Source organism: Peromyscus leucopus, chromosome 6 (assembly GCF_004664715.2).
Source record: "Peromyscus leucopus breed LL Stock chromosome 6, UCI_PerLeu_2.1, whole genome shotgun sequence".
Taxonomy (NCBI): domain Eukaryota; kingdom Metazoa; phylum Chordata; class Mammalia; order Rodentia; family Cricetidae; genus Peromyscus; species Peromyscus leucopus.
Window position 1 is genome coordinate 31,245,271 of NC_051068.1, and position 17,819 is coordinate 31,263,089.

The 17,819-nt window shown below is 49.7% G+C and overlaps 1 protein-coding gene across 2 annotated transcripts in view; it reads right to left on the reverse strand.

Annotated features, from left to right (window-relative positions):
- Nucleotides 1-17,819, reverse strand: part of Maml3 (mastermind like transcriptional coactivator 3) — a 430,517-nt gene continuing 412,698 nt past the window's right edge. Inside the window, exons 3-5 of one of the 2 annotated variants that reach the window (XM_028873345.2) lie at nucleotides 10,102-10,365; nucleotides 4,473-4,554; nucleotides 1-3,155 (exon numbers count right to left, since the gene is read on the reverse strand). In XM_028873345.2, coding sequence (XP_028729178.1) covers nucleotides 2,158-3,155; nucleotides 4,473-4,554; nucleotides 10,102-10,365 — 1,344 coding nt within the window. In that variant the 3' untranslated portion in view covers nucleotides 1-2,157. Of the gene's footprint in view, nucleotides 3,156-4,472; nucleotides 4,558-10,101; nucleotides 10,366-17,819 lie in introns of both variants that reach the window. The other variant, XM_028873344.2, reaches the window with a different exon arrangement.

Consider the following 17,819-nt stretch of genomic DNA (forward strand, 5'->3'; position numbering starts at 1 on the left):
TTATATATATATATATATTTATATGTATACTTTTTACATATAGTAGACCCAGTGATATCTGTAGCATTGTAAAAACTTATGTACAAATAACTTTTTTTTTTTAGACATTACATATACATCAGCACCTTAGTAAAACAAAACAAATGACCTCATTAAAATCTACCGCTCTAGTGGTTGGTCCTCGGGCCGAGCACTTGAGGAGGCTTTTACGGGACGATGGAGCCCCACTCCCTGTACCTCCAGTGTCTCCTCATTGCTTACGCGTTTCTTTCCTGTCCCCTGGCAGGGAAAGGTGATACATCTGTGTTCTGTTTTCTCACGTCACTATTTTATTTTTATTTTTTGGCTTTTAGTCAAGTCTCCCTAGTGGCAGTGCCTCCCCATTCTGGGAGTTCACAGTCCCCTGCCACCACCTCTTCGGAGAGGCGCACAGCTCCTCCTCACCCTGGTGCCTCCGGCTCCCCTTCCTGTCAGAGCAGGTCTGGAACTCTCGGGATCCGGAGAAGAGAGGCACAGTGTCCCCCTCAGCTTTCCACTGCAGCGCACCTTCTCCGGACTTCCTTGGGTACGGCCGGTGCAGTGCCCACAGGCTCTGGTTCTCTGTCGTAAGATGTATGTGAAGACATGGGAGGAAGCCAGTTTGTAGGGTGTGTGTGTGTGTGTGTGTGTGTGTGTGTGTGTGTGTGTGTGTGTGTCTGTACACAGGCATTTGTGTGGTTCGATGAACAGTAAACACCATGGAAAAACGCCACTTGACCTCCAAGATGGGATTGTGGGAGGGGAGGAAAGGGCAAGAAACAAGGCTTATGACCACGGAGGCTGTTAACTCCGGCTTGGTTTTCACTTCGGGCAGGTATGTGTGAGTGACCAAGAGACCCGCGGCACAGCTTTTGAAGTGGATTGCCTTCAGCACGGGGACCACATCTCCCTCTCTGTAGCATCCATGTTGGCAGGACGGAGTTCTGACTTTTCAGCTTTTCCATCGCTAGCATTTGATATTTGCCCTTCTGATGATAAGCCAGACTGGTTCCCGAGAGTCCCCGTTCCCACCACGTGAAAGAGCCGGGATCTTCAGGCCATTCTTCCCCGGGGATAGCAGAAGTATGGGTGTGACTCCTATAAACCACTTGGCTCCCGCGGAGACCTTGGTACACCAGACGCGGTGGGAAGTCTTCTGGCTTTGACTCTGCCTTTGCCCTGGGTGGGTGCTTCACCTCCTGGGTCGTCTGGAGGGAGAAGCGAAGCCTGGCTGGCACAGAGGCCAGGAGAAGCAGAGGCCGTGGTGAGGGAGGAAGGCGCTGAGCTGGCAGACCCTGACTTCAGCAGGGGTCTTTCCACCCTATGGCCATAAACAGATGAAGACTAGCTAGGCGTGTCAAATCGGATGGGGACTCCGGGAATCTCAGTGCAACCTAGAGTGATGGCCGCCATGGCCGCTGGCAGAAGCTGACCTTCCGGGCTACTGAATGGGCCCTTCTCAAGCATCGATGTCTATCCCGCTGAGGGGGCTGGCAGCAACACCTTACACCATCCCTGAGGGTCATCGCTGGGCAGGAGATGGACAGACCTGCAGGACCCTTGCTTGTCTCACTTGGGCCAGCTCAGGCGAGCTTACTGTTCCTTGTTCCTGCCTCCGCATCCAGGAACACATCTAGAAGAATACAACTCCTTCCATCCAGCATTCAGAGCGTTTCTGACCTATGCACATGGCCTGTATGTCTCCCAGCATCCTCTGCTGGGCTTTCTCTGGCTGAGGTTCCGTCTCTGAGGTCTCGGGACCTGAGGCAGGAAGAAGGTCTAAGGAGACCTCCTCTTGGGCCATAGTCCCTCTGGGCTGGAACAACACTTTCTGGACCAGTAGGTCCCAGGGGTGCTTAGCAGAGGAACTTGCTGCCTCGGCTTACCCACCTGCTCTTCACATCCCTTCTCTGCAAGCAGGTATCTGTGCGGCCTCTCTACTTGATTGCTCTTTGGAAGGCAGGTGGAATGAAGCCCCACGGAGCTGGGGGGTCGACACCTGGACCTTCCACTGTCAGCCAGCTGTCGTTTTTTCTCAGTTTACGTGGGTCAAAAAAACAAAAAACAAGGATGGGGCACCATCCTGTTTCTTTCTCGCCTGGGAGGCTTCCACCACGGCAGCTCTTGGGCCCCTTCTGACTAGGGGTTAAATAGCTCATCAAGCTCTTGCATCCACTCATCCCCTGGGCCACCTTTGATGATGGAGTCCACGAGGTCTGTACTGTCTGGGAGGCTGGGGAACGAAGCTCCAGCACCCTCACCACCATAATTGTATGACATGTCCTGAGCGGGGTTCCGCTCATAGGCCTGGCCCTGATTGCTTGCGGCAAAGCTGCCGCCTGCCATCTGCTGCTGTGCTGGGGGCTGGCTGAATGTCGCCATGCCAGGGACACCCTGGCTCAGACCAGACATGACCAGTGGCCTCACCTGGCTGGTACCTTGCTGCCCTGTGAGTGGTGGCATCATCTGACGGCCCATGGCCGCTGGATTGAGGGTTCTCACGGCGCCAGTGTTAGCATCCAGGACTGACTGGCTCAGTCCCTGTGGGAAGTGTTGTTTGGTCAGTCTTGGCTGACCAGCTTGGAGTGGGTAGCTGGCGCCGTTGTTGAATGGTCCCAACTCCCCACTCGTCCTCCCAGGCATGCCCTGCAAGCCTCTCTGTTGCCAGCTTTGGGCTCCTTGTTGGACACTTCCCATGACACTCTGAAGCCTTGGTGGGCCTTGGGGCCTTGGCAAGGCCTGGCCCACGGGTCCTTTCAACTGCTGGTGCTGCTGGGAAAGAGCCGAGTTCACCAGCATGCTCTGCCCGAAGCCACTCACCATGCCTACCCCTTGTCCAGAGGCAGGCTGCCTGGGTCCCTGGGCTTGGTTGTGTGGGATGTTCATGCCACTTTGGTTAGGATGCTGCAACATTTGGGTCATTCCTGTGCTCATGTTGTACATTCCTGGTTGGCTGGTTGGAGGGGCACTATAAGGAGCCAGTCCTATCTCTGACTGAGCTGCTGCCGTGGCCATTGTCCCTGGGTTCTGGGAGGGTCCCATTCCCATCATGCCTGCGTTCTGTGCCATCAACCTCGACGTTCGCATGCTCTGGAGGGCTGCCTGGTTTCTCACGACTGCTATGTCCTGGGGTGAACCTACAGGGAAAGAAAGAACAGCTATCACCCACTGTTCTCTGTATCAGTGTGTTGTAAGATGTTGCTAGAATTTTCCTGGGGAATGTCAGTCCTGTATATGAAATGATCTACTGCAATAAAAAATCTTCAGAAAAGGTCATTACTTAAATGATTAGAACATGCGAGTTGTGAAAATTTTGCAAAGTATTGAAAAGTACAAAGTCAGAAATTAAAGTCACCTGAATCCCAGCATCCAGAGAAGATCCCTGCCAACTCTTATTTATATTTAAATAGACACAGAAAATTGAGGTCATACCCTGGTGTTCTGTTTGTTCACGTTCACAATGCAAGTCATTTCCTATTTTGGATACTCTGCCATCAAGTCAGTGGGATACCATCTCTTCGGGTGTTAGGAAAACGTACCATGGGCTAAGCTGAGTGTGGTGATACGTACCTGTAAGCCTCTCAACTGGGAAGACAGGGAGGAATGAGGATTGAGAGCCCAGGCTTGGCCTACAGAATGAACTCCAGGTTGGCCTAAAGCATAGAGTGGGATTCTTTCTCAGAAAGGAGGAGGATGAAGAAGAGAAGAGAAAGAGTAAATAATGTCTGTTCACCACATAGTCTCTTGTGAAGTGGAATTCAGTTCAGTAGAGAATCCGTTCAATGAAGTCTCCATTTGACTGTTTTTTTTTTTTTCCTTTTAAGACTTGAGTAGGATTTGAGGTAGAAGGTCGTTACCGCTGCCTACAAGCTATCTGACCAATGAGGCATGCTTCAGATCCACCTTGTAGCTCTCCATGAGCTCTAGTGTCTCTGACTCATTTGGCTTGTGTCTGTCTGCAGCTAGACAAAGAAGCCATCCCGTCTCTTGTTACTTGGCAAAGAATCTCATGTCTTTCTGTAGAGAAGCCTACCCTTCTGGATTGGCAACCACTCTGTAGCCCTCCCCTCCATCCCCTCCCCTCTCCTCCGTCACTAAGATGACTGTCTAGCCATGCAAACAGGACTGATGCCGGGGCCGACAAGCACTAGCTTGTCCTTACAGGTTGTTCAACTATCAAAACACTCTGTAGCCTCGACTGTGGAGAGCAGTCTGAGTCTTGCTACTGCACTGCACTCTGGGCTGGCTAGAACTTCTCTGTGACCACCAAGGATCAGCAGGCAGCGGAGGGGTCCTCCGGGAATCCTTCACTCTTGTTCTTCTCAGTTCGCCAGTTATTAGGTTGGCTGGTTACTACCCAGATTGAAATAGTGCCCGGAGAGCAGTGCGCTGGCCGCGGGTCTGCACACACCTCACTTGGGGCGTCAGGGCCAGCAGGGACACAGTGGCCTCACCTTGGAACTGGTTGACCTGCTGCACTGGGTACGGAGTCCGCTGTTGCTGGAGGTGCTGGCGGGGCAGATGTGACTGCTGTATCTGCTAGGGTGACAGGAGACAAGAGAAGCCGGAGGTGAGAATGGGAGAGCACACAGTCGAGCACCTGCCAGCTTGGGTGAAGGCAGGCTGTTTATTATTTTCCCCCAAAACTAAGCTTTGTGTGGGAAAACAATACACGTGTAGGCAAGGGCTGAGTAAAGTAAACAAGTGAGTGGATTTTTACAAAGTAGAAACACCTAGAAAAACGGGTCTCACCCTCAAATCCAGAAACAGATGCTGCCAGAAGCCCCAGTCATTCCTCGCCCTTGACCTAGAGCACCATCAATTTAACTTTGAACCACACAGACATCAACGCTGCATTTGAACTTCTCTGAGGATTCTGTGCTTGACGTTTCCATTAGACTGACTCCTCATGCTGAGCTGTGTGGGTACCTTCACTACAGACTAGTGTTCTATCACACAGACACACCACAGTTTACTAATTCTTCTAGGGACAGTCACTGAGGGTGTTTCTAGCCTGGGGCTGCTGCCGATATCACTGCGGTGACGTATCTTCTGCTGGTATTTCCTGCATTTCTGATGTTTGACTTGCTGGCTTGTGCACCAAGCAAAGCAATTTTAACCCTGATCTTCCGGCATCAGTATGACTGCTTTCCTTAGCATCGTGTGGACCTGGCTCCAAGGGACAAGCTACAACTTTTTAGTGACCTCAGTAGATGCTGTGGGTACACAAAGATAGGCTCCTTGGGATACACACACACACACACACACACACACACACACACACACATGTGTTGTCATGTATATTTGTCACACACATCATATGTATTATATATGTACATATGCACATATACAGGCTAATCACACACACATATGTTACTCTTATTCCCATGAAGTCATACCACCTGTACAATACATGTCTATAAGTAAAATACTCTGAATTTGGCTGAGCATTGGTGGTGGCGCACGCCTTTAATCCCAGCACTCGGGAGGCAGAGGCAGGTGGATCTCTGTGAGTTCAAGGCCAGCCTGGTCTACAGAGTGAGTTCCAGGGCAGGCAACAAAACTACACAGAGAAACCCTGTCTGGAGAAACTAAACAACAACACTGCCCACAAAATTCGCTGCTCTGAAGCAGACATGTAGAAGTCCACCTATTCTAGGAGTCGGAGGCCCGCCTTTTAGTCTTTCCCCTTCGGCTCCTGGGGATTCTGCGCCACAAGCCTCATTACCAACATGCTGGGCAGGCTGTTCGATCATTATCATATGCAAAGGCAAGAGACACAGGGCAGGGGGAGGGAGCAGGGACCGAGGCTTTGAGTTCTCGGTTGGCCATCAAGTCCCACGTGACCTTCGACGCCGCAGCTTAACCTCTTTCTGGCAGCTGCTGAATATTCATTAAGTACTTTTCATCGGTGAGGGCCAAAAAGAACGTGCAAGCAGATCCCTGCTCTTTAGAGAGCTCATTATAAAAACAACACGCACTGGCTACTTCTTACCACACGTGTTTGCTTCTGTTTTCTCTCTCATGTTTGTTCCTGGGCAGGTTTTTCTTTCCTTTCCTCTAAAATGCCAGCCAGCATCCTGGCATCCAGAGGAAAACAAACAAATAAACAAACAAACAAACAAACCAGAACAGCCCTGCCCTGTTGACCCCAGCCTGTGCGTCTATCATAGGATTCTACACAAAAAGAGATGAATCAATGCAGAGACCATTATGAGTATAGGCCAGAAACCATGCAAACCGTTCTGGCAGTAATGCAAGGACATTATTGAGAGCAAGTTGAGCTTTTAAAAGTTTCTCCTGGCCTGGGGAGATAGCTGAGCCAGCGAAGTAATGAACTGCCTCAGAAGCCAAGGCCCTGAGTTCGAGTCCTAGAGCCCAGGAAAAAAAAAAAAAAAAAAAAGGCAGGCGTGGTGTAAGTCCAGGGCTGGAGAGGCAGAAGCAGGTGGTTCTCTGGCCAAACAGTCTAGCCTGCTTCGAAAGCTCTGGGTCTGGAGAGACTCTCTGTCTTAATAAACAAGGTGGACAGTGCCAGAGAATGCTACCTACCTGTGGTGGCTCTATGGCTTCCATGTACACACACACACACACACACACACACACACACACACACACACAGTTTCTCCTTATCAAATTTCCTATTACTATACAAGTTTAACTGCCTCATTTACAGGGAGCAAGCAGTAAGTCTGTAGCAGGTTAGGGTGTGGCTCGGAGTCAGGATTCTCTACTTCCCATTTCAGTCCAACCACAGGAGCTCCTCCCCAGATTCAGTCTTCCCACCTGTAAATGATGGAACTTTAAAATCAGGACTGTTCATCTGAAACCCCAAACGGGGCATTCTGTTCAACCCGCATGAACGGAAGAGACGGGCATGCTGCACGCTTGTTGAGAATAAGGCATTAGCCTTGGTCCCCATCCGCTTTTTGTTTTTTTTTTTTTTTTTTCCGAGACAGAATTTTCGGTGTAGTTTTGGTGGCTGTCCTGGATCTCTGTAGCCCAGGCTGGCCTTGAACTCACAGAGATCCGCCTGGCTCTGCTCCTGAGTGCTGGGATCAAAGGTGTGCGCCACCACCACCACCTGGCCCCCACCTGCTTTAAACCTTCTTGGTTCTCATCACCAGGTCAGCTGAGTTCCTGAAGATAGGCAGGATCTCAACTCTGTTTCCCCTCACCTGGGCTTTCAGGAAGCACAAGCGTTTCCAAGACATTGCTTTCAGACCCGGAAGTGCATGCTCAGTTGTTTCAGAGACTGAGAAAACCACAGTCGGTGCGGTGCTGATGTGAAAATCAGTACTTACCTTCAGCGCTGGGGTGCAGGTCAGCAGCAGTGCCCTTGCCCACCATGTGTGAGGCCCTGGGTTCGATCCCCAGCATTGCCAACAGCAATAGCAAAGAAACCTCAAAGCGGAAAGCTGAGACCATCCCACCGAGGAGCCCGAGTCACCTGTCCTCCTAAGCAACACGCAGGGCGCAGGCAGGCAAGACATCAACATTGGCATGGATGGCACACAGGGCTGCAGCTTTTCCATGGCAGTCCCTAATGCTGCCCTGCGTCCTAAGAGCCATTCCCGCACACATTTGTGTATATGGTTTCCTAAGGAATTGGTATACCATCGTCTCAAGTAATCTTTAAGACAGGAAAATTATGCAAACCTAACCTGCTAGATGAAGACAGTTTTTTTAAAAAATTATGCATGCTCGTGGGTGTGTGTGAGCTTGCGTGTGCGCGTAACACACACACACACACACACACACACACACACACAGAGGAATATATGTATGTGTGTGGTGCGTGCCAGGGCACTTATGTGGAGGGTACCGGACAACCTCTGCTGTTCGTCCTTACCTTCTATCTTGTTAGAGATAGGGTCTCTTGCTTGTCTCTGTATATATCAGCTAGCTGGCCGATAGCTTCTGAGGGTCCCTGTGTTCTCCCACCTCACTGAAGGAGCGTTGTGATTACAAATGGGCACTACTGCACCTGGGATTCAGTGCAGGTCTCCATGCTTCTCTAGCAAGCATTTTACCTATCTCTTCAGCCTTACATGATTTATTTATTTGTTCAAAATCACATTAACTGCGAAAGGATGGACAAGTCCCAACCCTGAGCCAAGCGATTTCAACTTGGTCCCTCCTAATGTGTGCATCCAGTTGCTAAGGCAACTCAGACAGCATCCTGTTTCCTTCATGTTTTCCAGGTAGTCCCATCTCGCCATGGTTCTGAGGGGTTTCCGTCTCGTCTCCTTGTCCACAGGCACGGGTTTGACACACCTCTCCTGCAATCTTCCATCTCCCTTTCTATTCCTTCCCCAGGGCTCGGCTGAGCAGGCGGCGGCGGCGCTTGCCAGCACACCCCTGGGTGGGCACAGATGAGTTCTGTCTGCTTACCCTGACTCCTTCTGTGCCTTGCTCGCAGCACATGTATCAGAAATCATTTCTCAGGGCACCAGGCACACCTGAAAACGTCCTGGGTTTGGTGGCGGAGAGATTTACAAAGCCCAGCGTCCCTTAGCAGCTCCATTTATCACTGCCGGAGAGATATTAGCACAGCTCCTTGTCACACACCTTATGCAGGGTGAGAGGGATGGAGGATTGTTTGTACAATAGCTGCCAGGTGGCTGACTGACCTTGGTAAGAAGGGAGATAATTACAGAGCCGTTCAGGAACAAAAGCAAGAGCGAGGAACAGAAACGAGCTGTGCTCGACAGCACACCCTTTTCTCTTCGGAGGGCGACTGCTCGGACTTGGAACCGCTGTTCTTGCCGGGTAGGGACCTTATGTGCCTGGATCCTACTCAGGGCCTTGGAGAGGAAACTCCAAAATTCTAATTCTATTGGGAACAAGTGTGAGCAAGTGTCAAAGCGTTCCTGGGTTTCCCAGGACAGCCTCACACCTGTGATTCAGAAGAGCCGGCCTGCTGGTGAGACGCCCTAAGCAGGTCCCCACAGGGGCCATCAGGGGGGTCTCCTGTGGACAGACCTAGGTGGTTCCTTGGGATAACACTAAATCAGGCACCAGCATCTCTCGAAACAAAACAAAGCCTGCAAGGGTGGTCTGCAGGGAAGACTTTCTTCCAGAGCTGGAGGAGTTATATGGCTGGGGTGGGCAAGGAGGCCTGGGGTAAAGATGGCATCTTGGTACTGGGCCTTCCTTTCACTCACAGAATGCCTGAGCTGTAGGAAAAGGTGTCAGGACTTTCTCCAGTTGCTCCCTTTCCACGACCCTGCCCAAGTTCCCTGATAGTTCTGTGCCTGATTGTATTGTTGCCAGTCTACCATTTATAACCAGTTCAGAAGAATTCTCCACTCTTTCCTTCTGAGTCATTTGGGGTTTCTCTCTCTCTCTCTCTCTCTCTCTCTCTCTCTCTCTCTCTCTCTCTCTCTCTGTGTGTGTGTGTGTGTGTGTGTGTATGTGTGTGTGTGTGTGTGTGAGAGAGAGAGAGAGAGAGAGAGAGAGAGAGAGAGAGAGAGAGAGAGAGCGCAACCCTGAGTTTCATTGCTCAGGGACCATCTGCCTTGTCTTATGAGACAGGCCCTGTCTAGCGAACCCCAGGACCCCACCTCCCCGCTGCTGTGGTGATGGCGGAGCGCTGCCATGCCTGGCTCTTTACACAGGTTTTCTGGTGGTGAACCAAGGTCCTACGGGAGCACGGCAAGCCCTTTACCAGCTGAACTATCTTCCCAGCTCACGAATTCCTTGAACTATTGCTATTTCGCTTAATGCTAGCAATGTTGGGGCCTACGGTAATTGCGAGCTAGCCTCCACCACATGCTGGTTATAAAGACCCCTGCACCAGCGGTCAGGAGAAAAGGAGTCAGGCAAAATGGAAGAACTGTCTTCAGTTAACAGGCCTTCCAATTGACGGCGGAAGCCTGTCTTTAAAGAATAAGCTAACGTTATGGGAGAAAAGCCTAGCTAATTGAAAAGGCGAAAATTCCACAGGTTCTTCTACGCTCCCGTGAAAGGCCAGTCTCTGAGGGTCTTGACAGGGACAACGTTGACGTCCTCACAAACAGCAGGTGCCAAATAGATGCTAGCTGAATGGATGGCTCGCACCTTGGAGGAGGGGGCATTATCTACCTGCTCCGCCAGGATCTGCTGTTGCTGCTGCTGCTGCTGCTGCTGCTGCTGCTGCCTCTGCTCCCGGAGGAACTGTTGCTTCTGATGCTCCATCAGCTGGGCCCGCTGATCCATTAGCATCTGCTTCATGATGGCTGCCTGTGGCTGGCTGCCTAGAAAGCCGAGACCCCCAGGACTGGCTCCGGAGACCATGCTGCTGGACCCTGGGGGCACAGAGTTCTGCAAGGGGCCCGTGGTCCTGGGAAGACCAACTGTGTGCTGCTCCTAGAGGGAACAAAAGAAAGCCATTTAGAAATTCTGCCGGGACACCTCCTGCCATTTCATGGGAAACTTCGGAGGGGAATGGGGCAGAGGTCCTGGTTGAGGGATTCCAGGGCTTCTGAGTGATACCCATTATACCTCCAGAAAACTATCTTGTAATTCTCCATGAAAATCACTCTGTTGGCCTCACCACAGGAGAACTGGAGCGGCTCCACAGAGGCAGGGAACAGTAGCAGTAACAGAGAGTGAGTGGGTCTGGGACATGGGAAGCCAATTCATCTGTTTTTGATGGGATGGCATGGTGGCTGTCCACTGGGATTTCAATGTTCTATTTCTCTAAAGAAAGGAAACAAACCCTCAGGCTGGGCTCACCATAAGTCTCAAAGGCAGCTTCCATCCTTATCTTTCTTGATAACCCTACTCCTTACTGTCTACTTTGCCAAAACGAACATCTTAGTAAATGTGAGAGGCATACACAGACAAACAGACCCAATGGTGGATGTTAGTCTATCTAACCAAAACACCAGCTTTTGTATGTGCATGAGTGTGTGGGTGCATTTTAAATTCTGCCAGTTTTTTGGTAATAGGAACTGAAATGTTTTATTTTTGATCAAAGCTATTTCTCCCTCCCTCCCTCCCTCCCTCCCTCCCTCCCTCCCTTCTCTCTCTCTCTCTCTCTCTCTCTCTCTCTCTCTCTCTCTCTCTCTCTCTCTTGTTTTTTGAAACAGGGTTTCTCTGTAACTCTGGCTGTCCTGAAACTCCCTCTATAGACCAGGCTAGCCTCAAACTCAAGAGACCCACCCATCTCTGCCACCTGTGTGCTAAGCTACCACACCTGACCAAATCTATATAATCTTAAGATTGGGAAGAGAAAGGGTTCAGTGGGGGGGGGGCATAAAAATGGTAAGAAATGTGATCAAAGCGTGTTATATATAAGAAATGAGAAGGTCTATATTTTTAAAAGGAATGTAATCTCCTAATCTCTTTAAAAATAGAATTGCATCTCATGTGTCTGGGATAATTTCAGCACCGGGACTGGATTGGGACTCTTGATTCTATAATTATTTGTCGGAGAGCTGATAGCAACTTTTAAGGACTGACCCCTAGGAAAGAGGGTAAGTGGCTAATCCCACAGAACCCAGTGGATATGTGGAGAATGCCCTCAGAAGGAAAGTCTATGCAGCCGGACAGTGGAGGCTACCGGGGGAAAAGCTAATGGGCACAGAAGGTGTGTAGACACAACACTCAGTTTCTAGACACTTCTATCAACAAACTGGCAATGGCTAATGCTGTCAGAATGTTCTGTGGAGACAGTCCTTTTAGTTCGCTGGTGTCAAGCAACTTATCTGAGCACAGAGATACGCCACTTACATGGCATTCACGTAAGGACAGGAATAGCCGTACCCTGAGATATTTTAATAAGAAGAATCAATGTGGATATCTACCATTATTTTAAGGTGTAACCCAAACTGGATTTTAATATATCCCCTCCCCCTTTAGAGTTGCTACTGTTTTTACATAGATGTGGTTGAACGTGCTAAAAATTTCCTCTCCAAATACAGAAATGAGCTTATGTCTGCCTCTCCGGGGCAGATTCCCCATCATTCTGGCTTTGCTGGTCCTCCTGCTTCCTCTTTGCTTGGTGCTGACCTAGGCAGGTGGTCCTTTCTGGCCAAGTTCCACCTACATCCTGTACGTCTGGACTCTCTGCCTCCCTGCATCCAAACAAAATGGCACAAGCAAAACAAAGCATATCACTTCTATTGCTCCAGAAACAAGAGCTGGGGGAGATAATGGTTAGTTGGCAAAGCTTGGGCTACACCAGTAACAGGATGGTCTGGCCATAAGAGAACCAGGGTGCTGACTTTGAGTCTAATAAGTCAGTATTCTTTCCACTCTGGCCTTTCTGAACTCTGAGTCCACAGTGCCAAGCTCACATATCAGAACAACCTGTAGACTAAATAGGAACGATGCTGCTCATAAATGCACTGCGTTGTATTTTTTGTGTGTAAGTGCTGGCTAAATTATGTGTGTGCATGTGTTCCTATGTACCGGCACCCACAGAGGACCTACCCAGAGCTGAGGACCGAACCCAGGGCCTTGCACTTGCTAGGCAAGTGCTCTACCACTGAGCTAATCCCAACCCCAAGCTAAATCTCCAATCTCGTTACAGGCAGTTGTGAGCCTCCTGATGTGGGTGCTGGGAACGAAACTCTGGTCTGCGAAGAGCAGTTTAACTCTTAACTGCCCGGCTGCCTCTATAATCCACGATAAATGCTTTTATTTATGCTTGTTCTCTGCAGTCAGGTAGAGAGCTATGAAATATTTTTAATGTTAATAAAAGGACTTATGCTAAAAGATGGATGCTTCGGGGATCTAGGTCCATGAGAGTTCCCTTATCTTTGTTTCTGCTGGCTACCTGTCTCTAAGCCCTCGTTCCTCCAGGATCAAGTTGTTTCTCGCCACCTTGAGAGACAAATGGCTGACCAACAGGGCACTTTCACAAAGGGGCTGACGCTGGGCGGAGCTGGTCAACCAGCAGGACAGATATCAGTTTGTCTTTCATGTAGTCCAGTCTATTTACTATTTCCTGGTTTTGATGAAGAGACATTTGAAGGGAAAATGAGATCCAAGGACAACACCTTCCTTAGCTTGTTTGTGAAAAGGTTGCTCTTGCTGGTCTTGTTTCTCTTCCTGCACTTTGAGATTTTTCTTGCCCGTGTGACCCCCTGCACAGCTGAGGAATGTACCCAGGGGTGGAGAACCTGCTTTCCCAGCCTTCTCTCCCCTGGGAAAGTAAGTGAGGCAAATGAGGTGATGATGTTCAGACATCCAGCCCCATTTTGTCCCTGTGGACACAGTCAAGGTATTACTCTGGGGTTACTTTCATTCCCCAAATGGTCCTGTCTCTAAAGTTCTTTGGGTCCTCAATGCAGAGGACGAGACCCAAAGGCCAGAACGTTGCCTTCCAAATGCAACATCTTTTGGGGGTGCCCAGCAAGCACACAGGTGCGCGTCCCAAAGTGTGAAGGCCCACCGTGACTGGCTTCCCAAACGGAGCTGGTGCAGGCAGCTGTTCATGTCACACAGCTTCTTTTAACCTCAAATCTAAGAGGGCTTAATGAGAAAGAGCCTGTCAAATTCTCGGATTGCAAGGCCCTGCTCTTGTTTCTAAGGAGGGGACACACTGGGTTGTGCAATTAGAGAAAACCAGAGTGAGCTTTCGTCATGCGACATGTAATGCCTTGGAGCCAAATGATGCAGTATTTTTAGTTTTAATTACTGGTTTGCTCACTACTTCCAGCCCAGCGACCTCCCTTGCTTTCCACCCAGAATCTTAATACAGTCTCTTCCCATCGCATCCAATTTGCTACGTAGATCTTCGTGGCTCTCCAAACACTCTCACTTTTCAGTTAAATAAGGGGAGGAAAAAGAGATCAAAACCAAAGAATGTATCTTACACACGCACCTTCCGCTCCAGGGACAAGAGCTTAACAATTTTCTAACGGCTAGAGAGGGGGGTAGGAGGGTGTAAAAAACACTCTAACCTCCCCCAAAGAGGCAGTTTCCGACTTCAAAAATCAGAGGCGATAAAAATATCTTCCGAGCGAACAGCCAGCTGTTTATTTATAAACCCACTTGTGGGGAAACTTGCTTTCTCTGAAGGGATTTTTTTCCCCCTTCAAGAACACGCAGCGTTTGGGTGACAGTGACCAGAAATGCGGAGGGGATGGAAGATCGTGGGTTCCTAGGAGGGACAGGGTGAGGCATCCTGGGTACCTGGATCCAGGAGAGCCTGGATTTCAACCTTTTCTCTACGTGGCCCCAGGGGACCTTCTGGAGCAGCTGCTGTTCTGCCTGCAGCCCAGCAGATGGCGGTGTGAGCCCGGGCCCGCACTCCAGGCCTCGCGCGGAGCCCGCCCATCGCAGATGGCTTAATCAGGGCTCGGTCCTCCGCCCCGTCAGGGCCGGCGCTGCGGACGTGGAGCCAGGCAGTCAAGTGTTACTGCGTACAGCAGGTAGCCTGGCAACTGCGAGCATAATACGGAGCAGATGGTGTTCGCACGGCGTGATGGACATCACACACGACAGCCTGAGACAATCCAGGAATTCCCTGGTGGCTCAAGGCCCTCTTTGCACAAAATGAGTTCTCTCTCCGTGGCCGTGCATCTTGGGGAGTTGGGGGGGGGGGCTTCTCTCCCTTCCCCACTCTCCGACTGACACCGAACTGGTTTCTTATTACAGACTTTTCTCCAGCCAGAGGGAGAGAGACTTGGGGAGGGGGACAGGAAGCGGACGTGGAAGGAAACCGAAGGATTGGGAACTGGAGGAGATGCTGGGGTACTGTGGCGGCCAGACCCAGGGGCACCTCGCTGTTGTAGGGGACAGGGTTTCTCTAGCCAGAGCAGCACAAAGCTTGTGCAGGGAGGAAGGGACCTCAGCTCACTTTTTGCAACCGCGTGGCCTACCAGTCGCCCAAATGAAATTTAGGGTTTTCGTTAAAAAGTCCCCCCGGGGCGTAATTTAGCCTCTTCAACTCCAGCCTATCTGCTTACAAGTCCTCAGGGGGCTCGGGCTAAGAGCGCAGGAGTGGTGCCAGGAGCTCCAGGCTGGCCCGAGAGAGTCCCTCTCTGCTTGGTGATCCTAACAAAGACCAGGAGCTCTTAGGCAGGGCGGGTGCCCTGGGGCCCCTGAGAAACTCAGCCTTGAGCTCTGGGCGGGCACATTGCCGGGTGCCACCACCCGGGCCTGTAGCCTGGAGAACACCGGATGAAAGGACACGTGAACAGAGGGAGGGCTGTTGTGGGTAGGAAAGAGTTGGAATAAATCAATAAGCAAACAGAAAGGATGCCTAGAAAACAAATTCATTCTCTCTCTCTCTCTCTCTCTCTCTCTCTCTCTCACACACACACACACACACACACACACACACACACACTGAACTAGGGCAAGTAATAATAATAAAAAAAAAATTCAACCAACCTTGGGCCAAATGAATTTTTAACTAAATTCTATATATCAAAAGATTTCATATCCAGAATTTGGAGGCTGTCTACAAAGACAAGTTTTAAGTTTTAGAAGGCTGGGGTCTATGGAAGGTGAGCGCTAAGGTCACACCTGACCAGCAAGGGTGTACCACTTTCCTGTCAGTGAGTAGCAAGCAGGATGATTCCATCACCCAAAGGACCCCGGTTGTGACTCCCAGAGGCACAGGCAGGCCAGGCCATCTTGTCTCTATCCAGAGTCCCTTGAAATGAAAATCACGTTTAAAAGAGGCCATTGACAATGAAAACTTCGGAGATAAAAAAAGCTAAGCAGATGTGAAACCTCCTCCACATTCTGTAGGAGCAATTTGTGTACTGCAATGGGCAAGAATACAGCTTCTTAAAGCGTGGTCCAGGCTCCCCAACATTAGCATTCCCCCCATCCCCAGACTGTGGCAGAAATGCAGATTTTCTGGCTCCACCAGGCCTACTGAATCAGACCAAGTTCTCCAGGTGACAGGCTACCCTGTAGTAGTTCAAGAATTACTGGAGCGAGTAATCCTGGCTGATTGCCGCCTGGTCCTGATTTGATTGCAAACTTGCATTTTCAAAATCAAGCCTGAGCACAGGGCTGCTCTGGTTTTAGTGCAAAATCTTCTGCATTGAGAATAAAGCTCCCCCTCCCTGCTCAGGGTTGGTCAGGTCAGTGGTATTTGTCATGAGGACCTAAGAATTCTCAAGGGAACCAGGAATCGTAACTCTTCCTAGAAGGATAGTATTCCAGTTCAGCTGTGCTCTGGAAGCTGAAGGGTAGCCAAGACTAAGGGATGGGTGGTCCCTTGCTGAGGGACAGCACCAAGAATGTCCTGAATTTCCCTAGGGTAGCACAAGAGAAAGCTACTGTTCGATGAATGTCCCCTTAGTTTAAAAGGGTTCTTCAAATAAGGGGGAGACCACAGGGCCACAATAGAAGATGATAAGGAACTTGTCTGAGGCACCCGACATCGGCAGAGCACTCTGCTAGGTGCATTTACCTATGTAATCAAACTCATTTTGTTGATTAGAAAGCACATGTCCCTGAGAGGTTAAGGAACTTGTCTGATTATCCCGCAGCTGGTGGCAGCATCTTTGGGATTTGAACTTTTCTACCACCAAAACATACATCTGGTCTTAATTGAGCAGACCACCCAGGAGGACTCTGGAGTCAGAAGCAATGGGAAGGGAGAAGGGCAGACACAGAATAAAAAGGTAGAAACTATTAGAACCAAAGGATGAAAGAATGAAACTAAACATGAACAAGAAGGACATTTTTTTATTGTTGCCTGAGACTCCAAATCTGGATGTCTCCGTGTTATCAACTTCGACATTTAAAAAAAAAGGGCAGAAGATTAGGCCATTCAACCATAAGTGGGCAGATGAAACAAAATAAATTAAAGTCCGGCTTCCCTCTGAAGTCCATCAAGTGTCAGGGCAGAAGCATGGCCTCAGGATGGTGGCAAACTTGTACAAATTTTCTTTTTCAAGAATATTTTTTTTTCACTGTGGTTTTGGAAAGCAGCTTGTAACAAACTCCCATGAAAAGCCCCAACAGCCACCCCCAAATACTTCTGTTTCCTAAGATTCTTCAAGAAGGTTGCATTGAAAGGTTTGTTTTGATCTGGGTGTGCTGGCACATGCTTGTAACAGTAGAACTTAGGAGGCAGAGGCAGGAGGATTACAAGTTGAAGGCTAGCCTGTATACATAGGAAGACCACTATTGTTTGTGTGATGGATGCATCCTCCAAACAGTTGAGTTTTAAGAGTCTGATTGTCAATTTAGGAAGTGTTTCATTCAAACAGTAGTAACTAAGGGCTGCTTCTACTACCAAGAAACTGTTTTCCTTAGGAGGAACCCACAGACCTGACTAGTAACTCAGATCCTCTATGGGCACATGATTGTACACCCTGATGACGTAAAAACCACCCTCTGGTTATTACTGTTATTGCTGGAGCATGCTTTCTCTCAGAGAGAGGTACACACACACACACACACACACACACACACACAGAGAGAGAGAGAGAGAGAGAGAGAGAGAGAGAGAGAGAGAGAGAGAGAGACAGAGAGAGGGGAGACAAAGGTTGATGTGGACTGACTCCTCTATTTTTCTCTACATTAACCTTTGAGCAGGGTTTCTCACTGAACCTGGAACTCACGGGTCTGGCAGGACTGGTTGAGCAGTCTCTGTCTCTGCCTCCCCATACCTGAGATTACAAGCTTTTTAGAACCTGGGTGCTGGGATGGAACTCAGGTTGTCAGGCTTGCCTGGCAAGGGTTTTATCCACCGAGCTATCTATCTCGCCAGTTCCTGCCAGAGCTTCCTGAGCGTGTTGTACATCCTCTAGGATGGGGTGAGTGTGTGCTTCCAGCTTAGTTCTACACACAAGAGACAAGGAGTGTAAACTTGGTTTTCCTTCTGGATTTCAGTGAGCAGA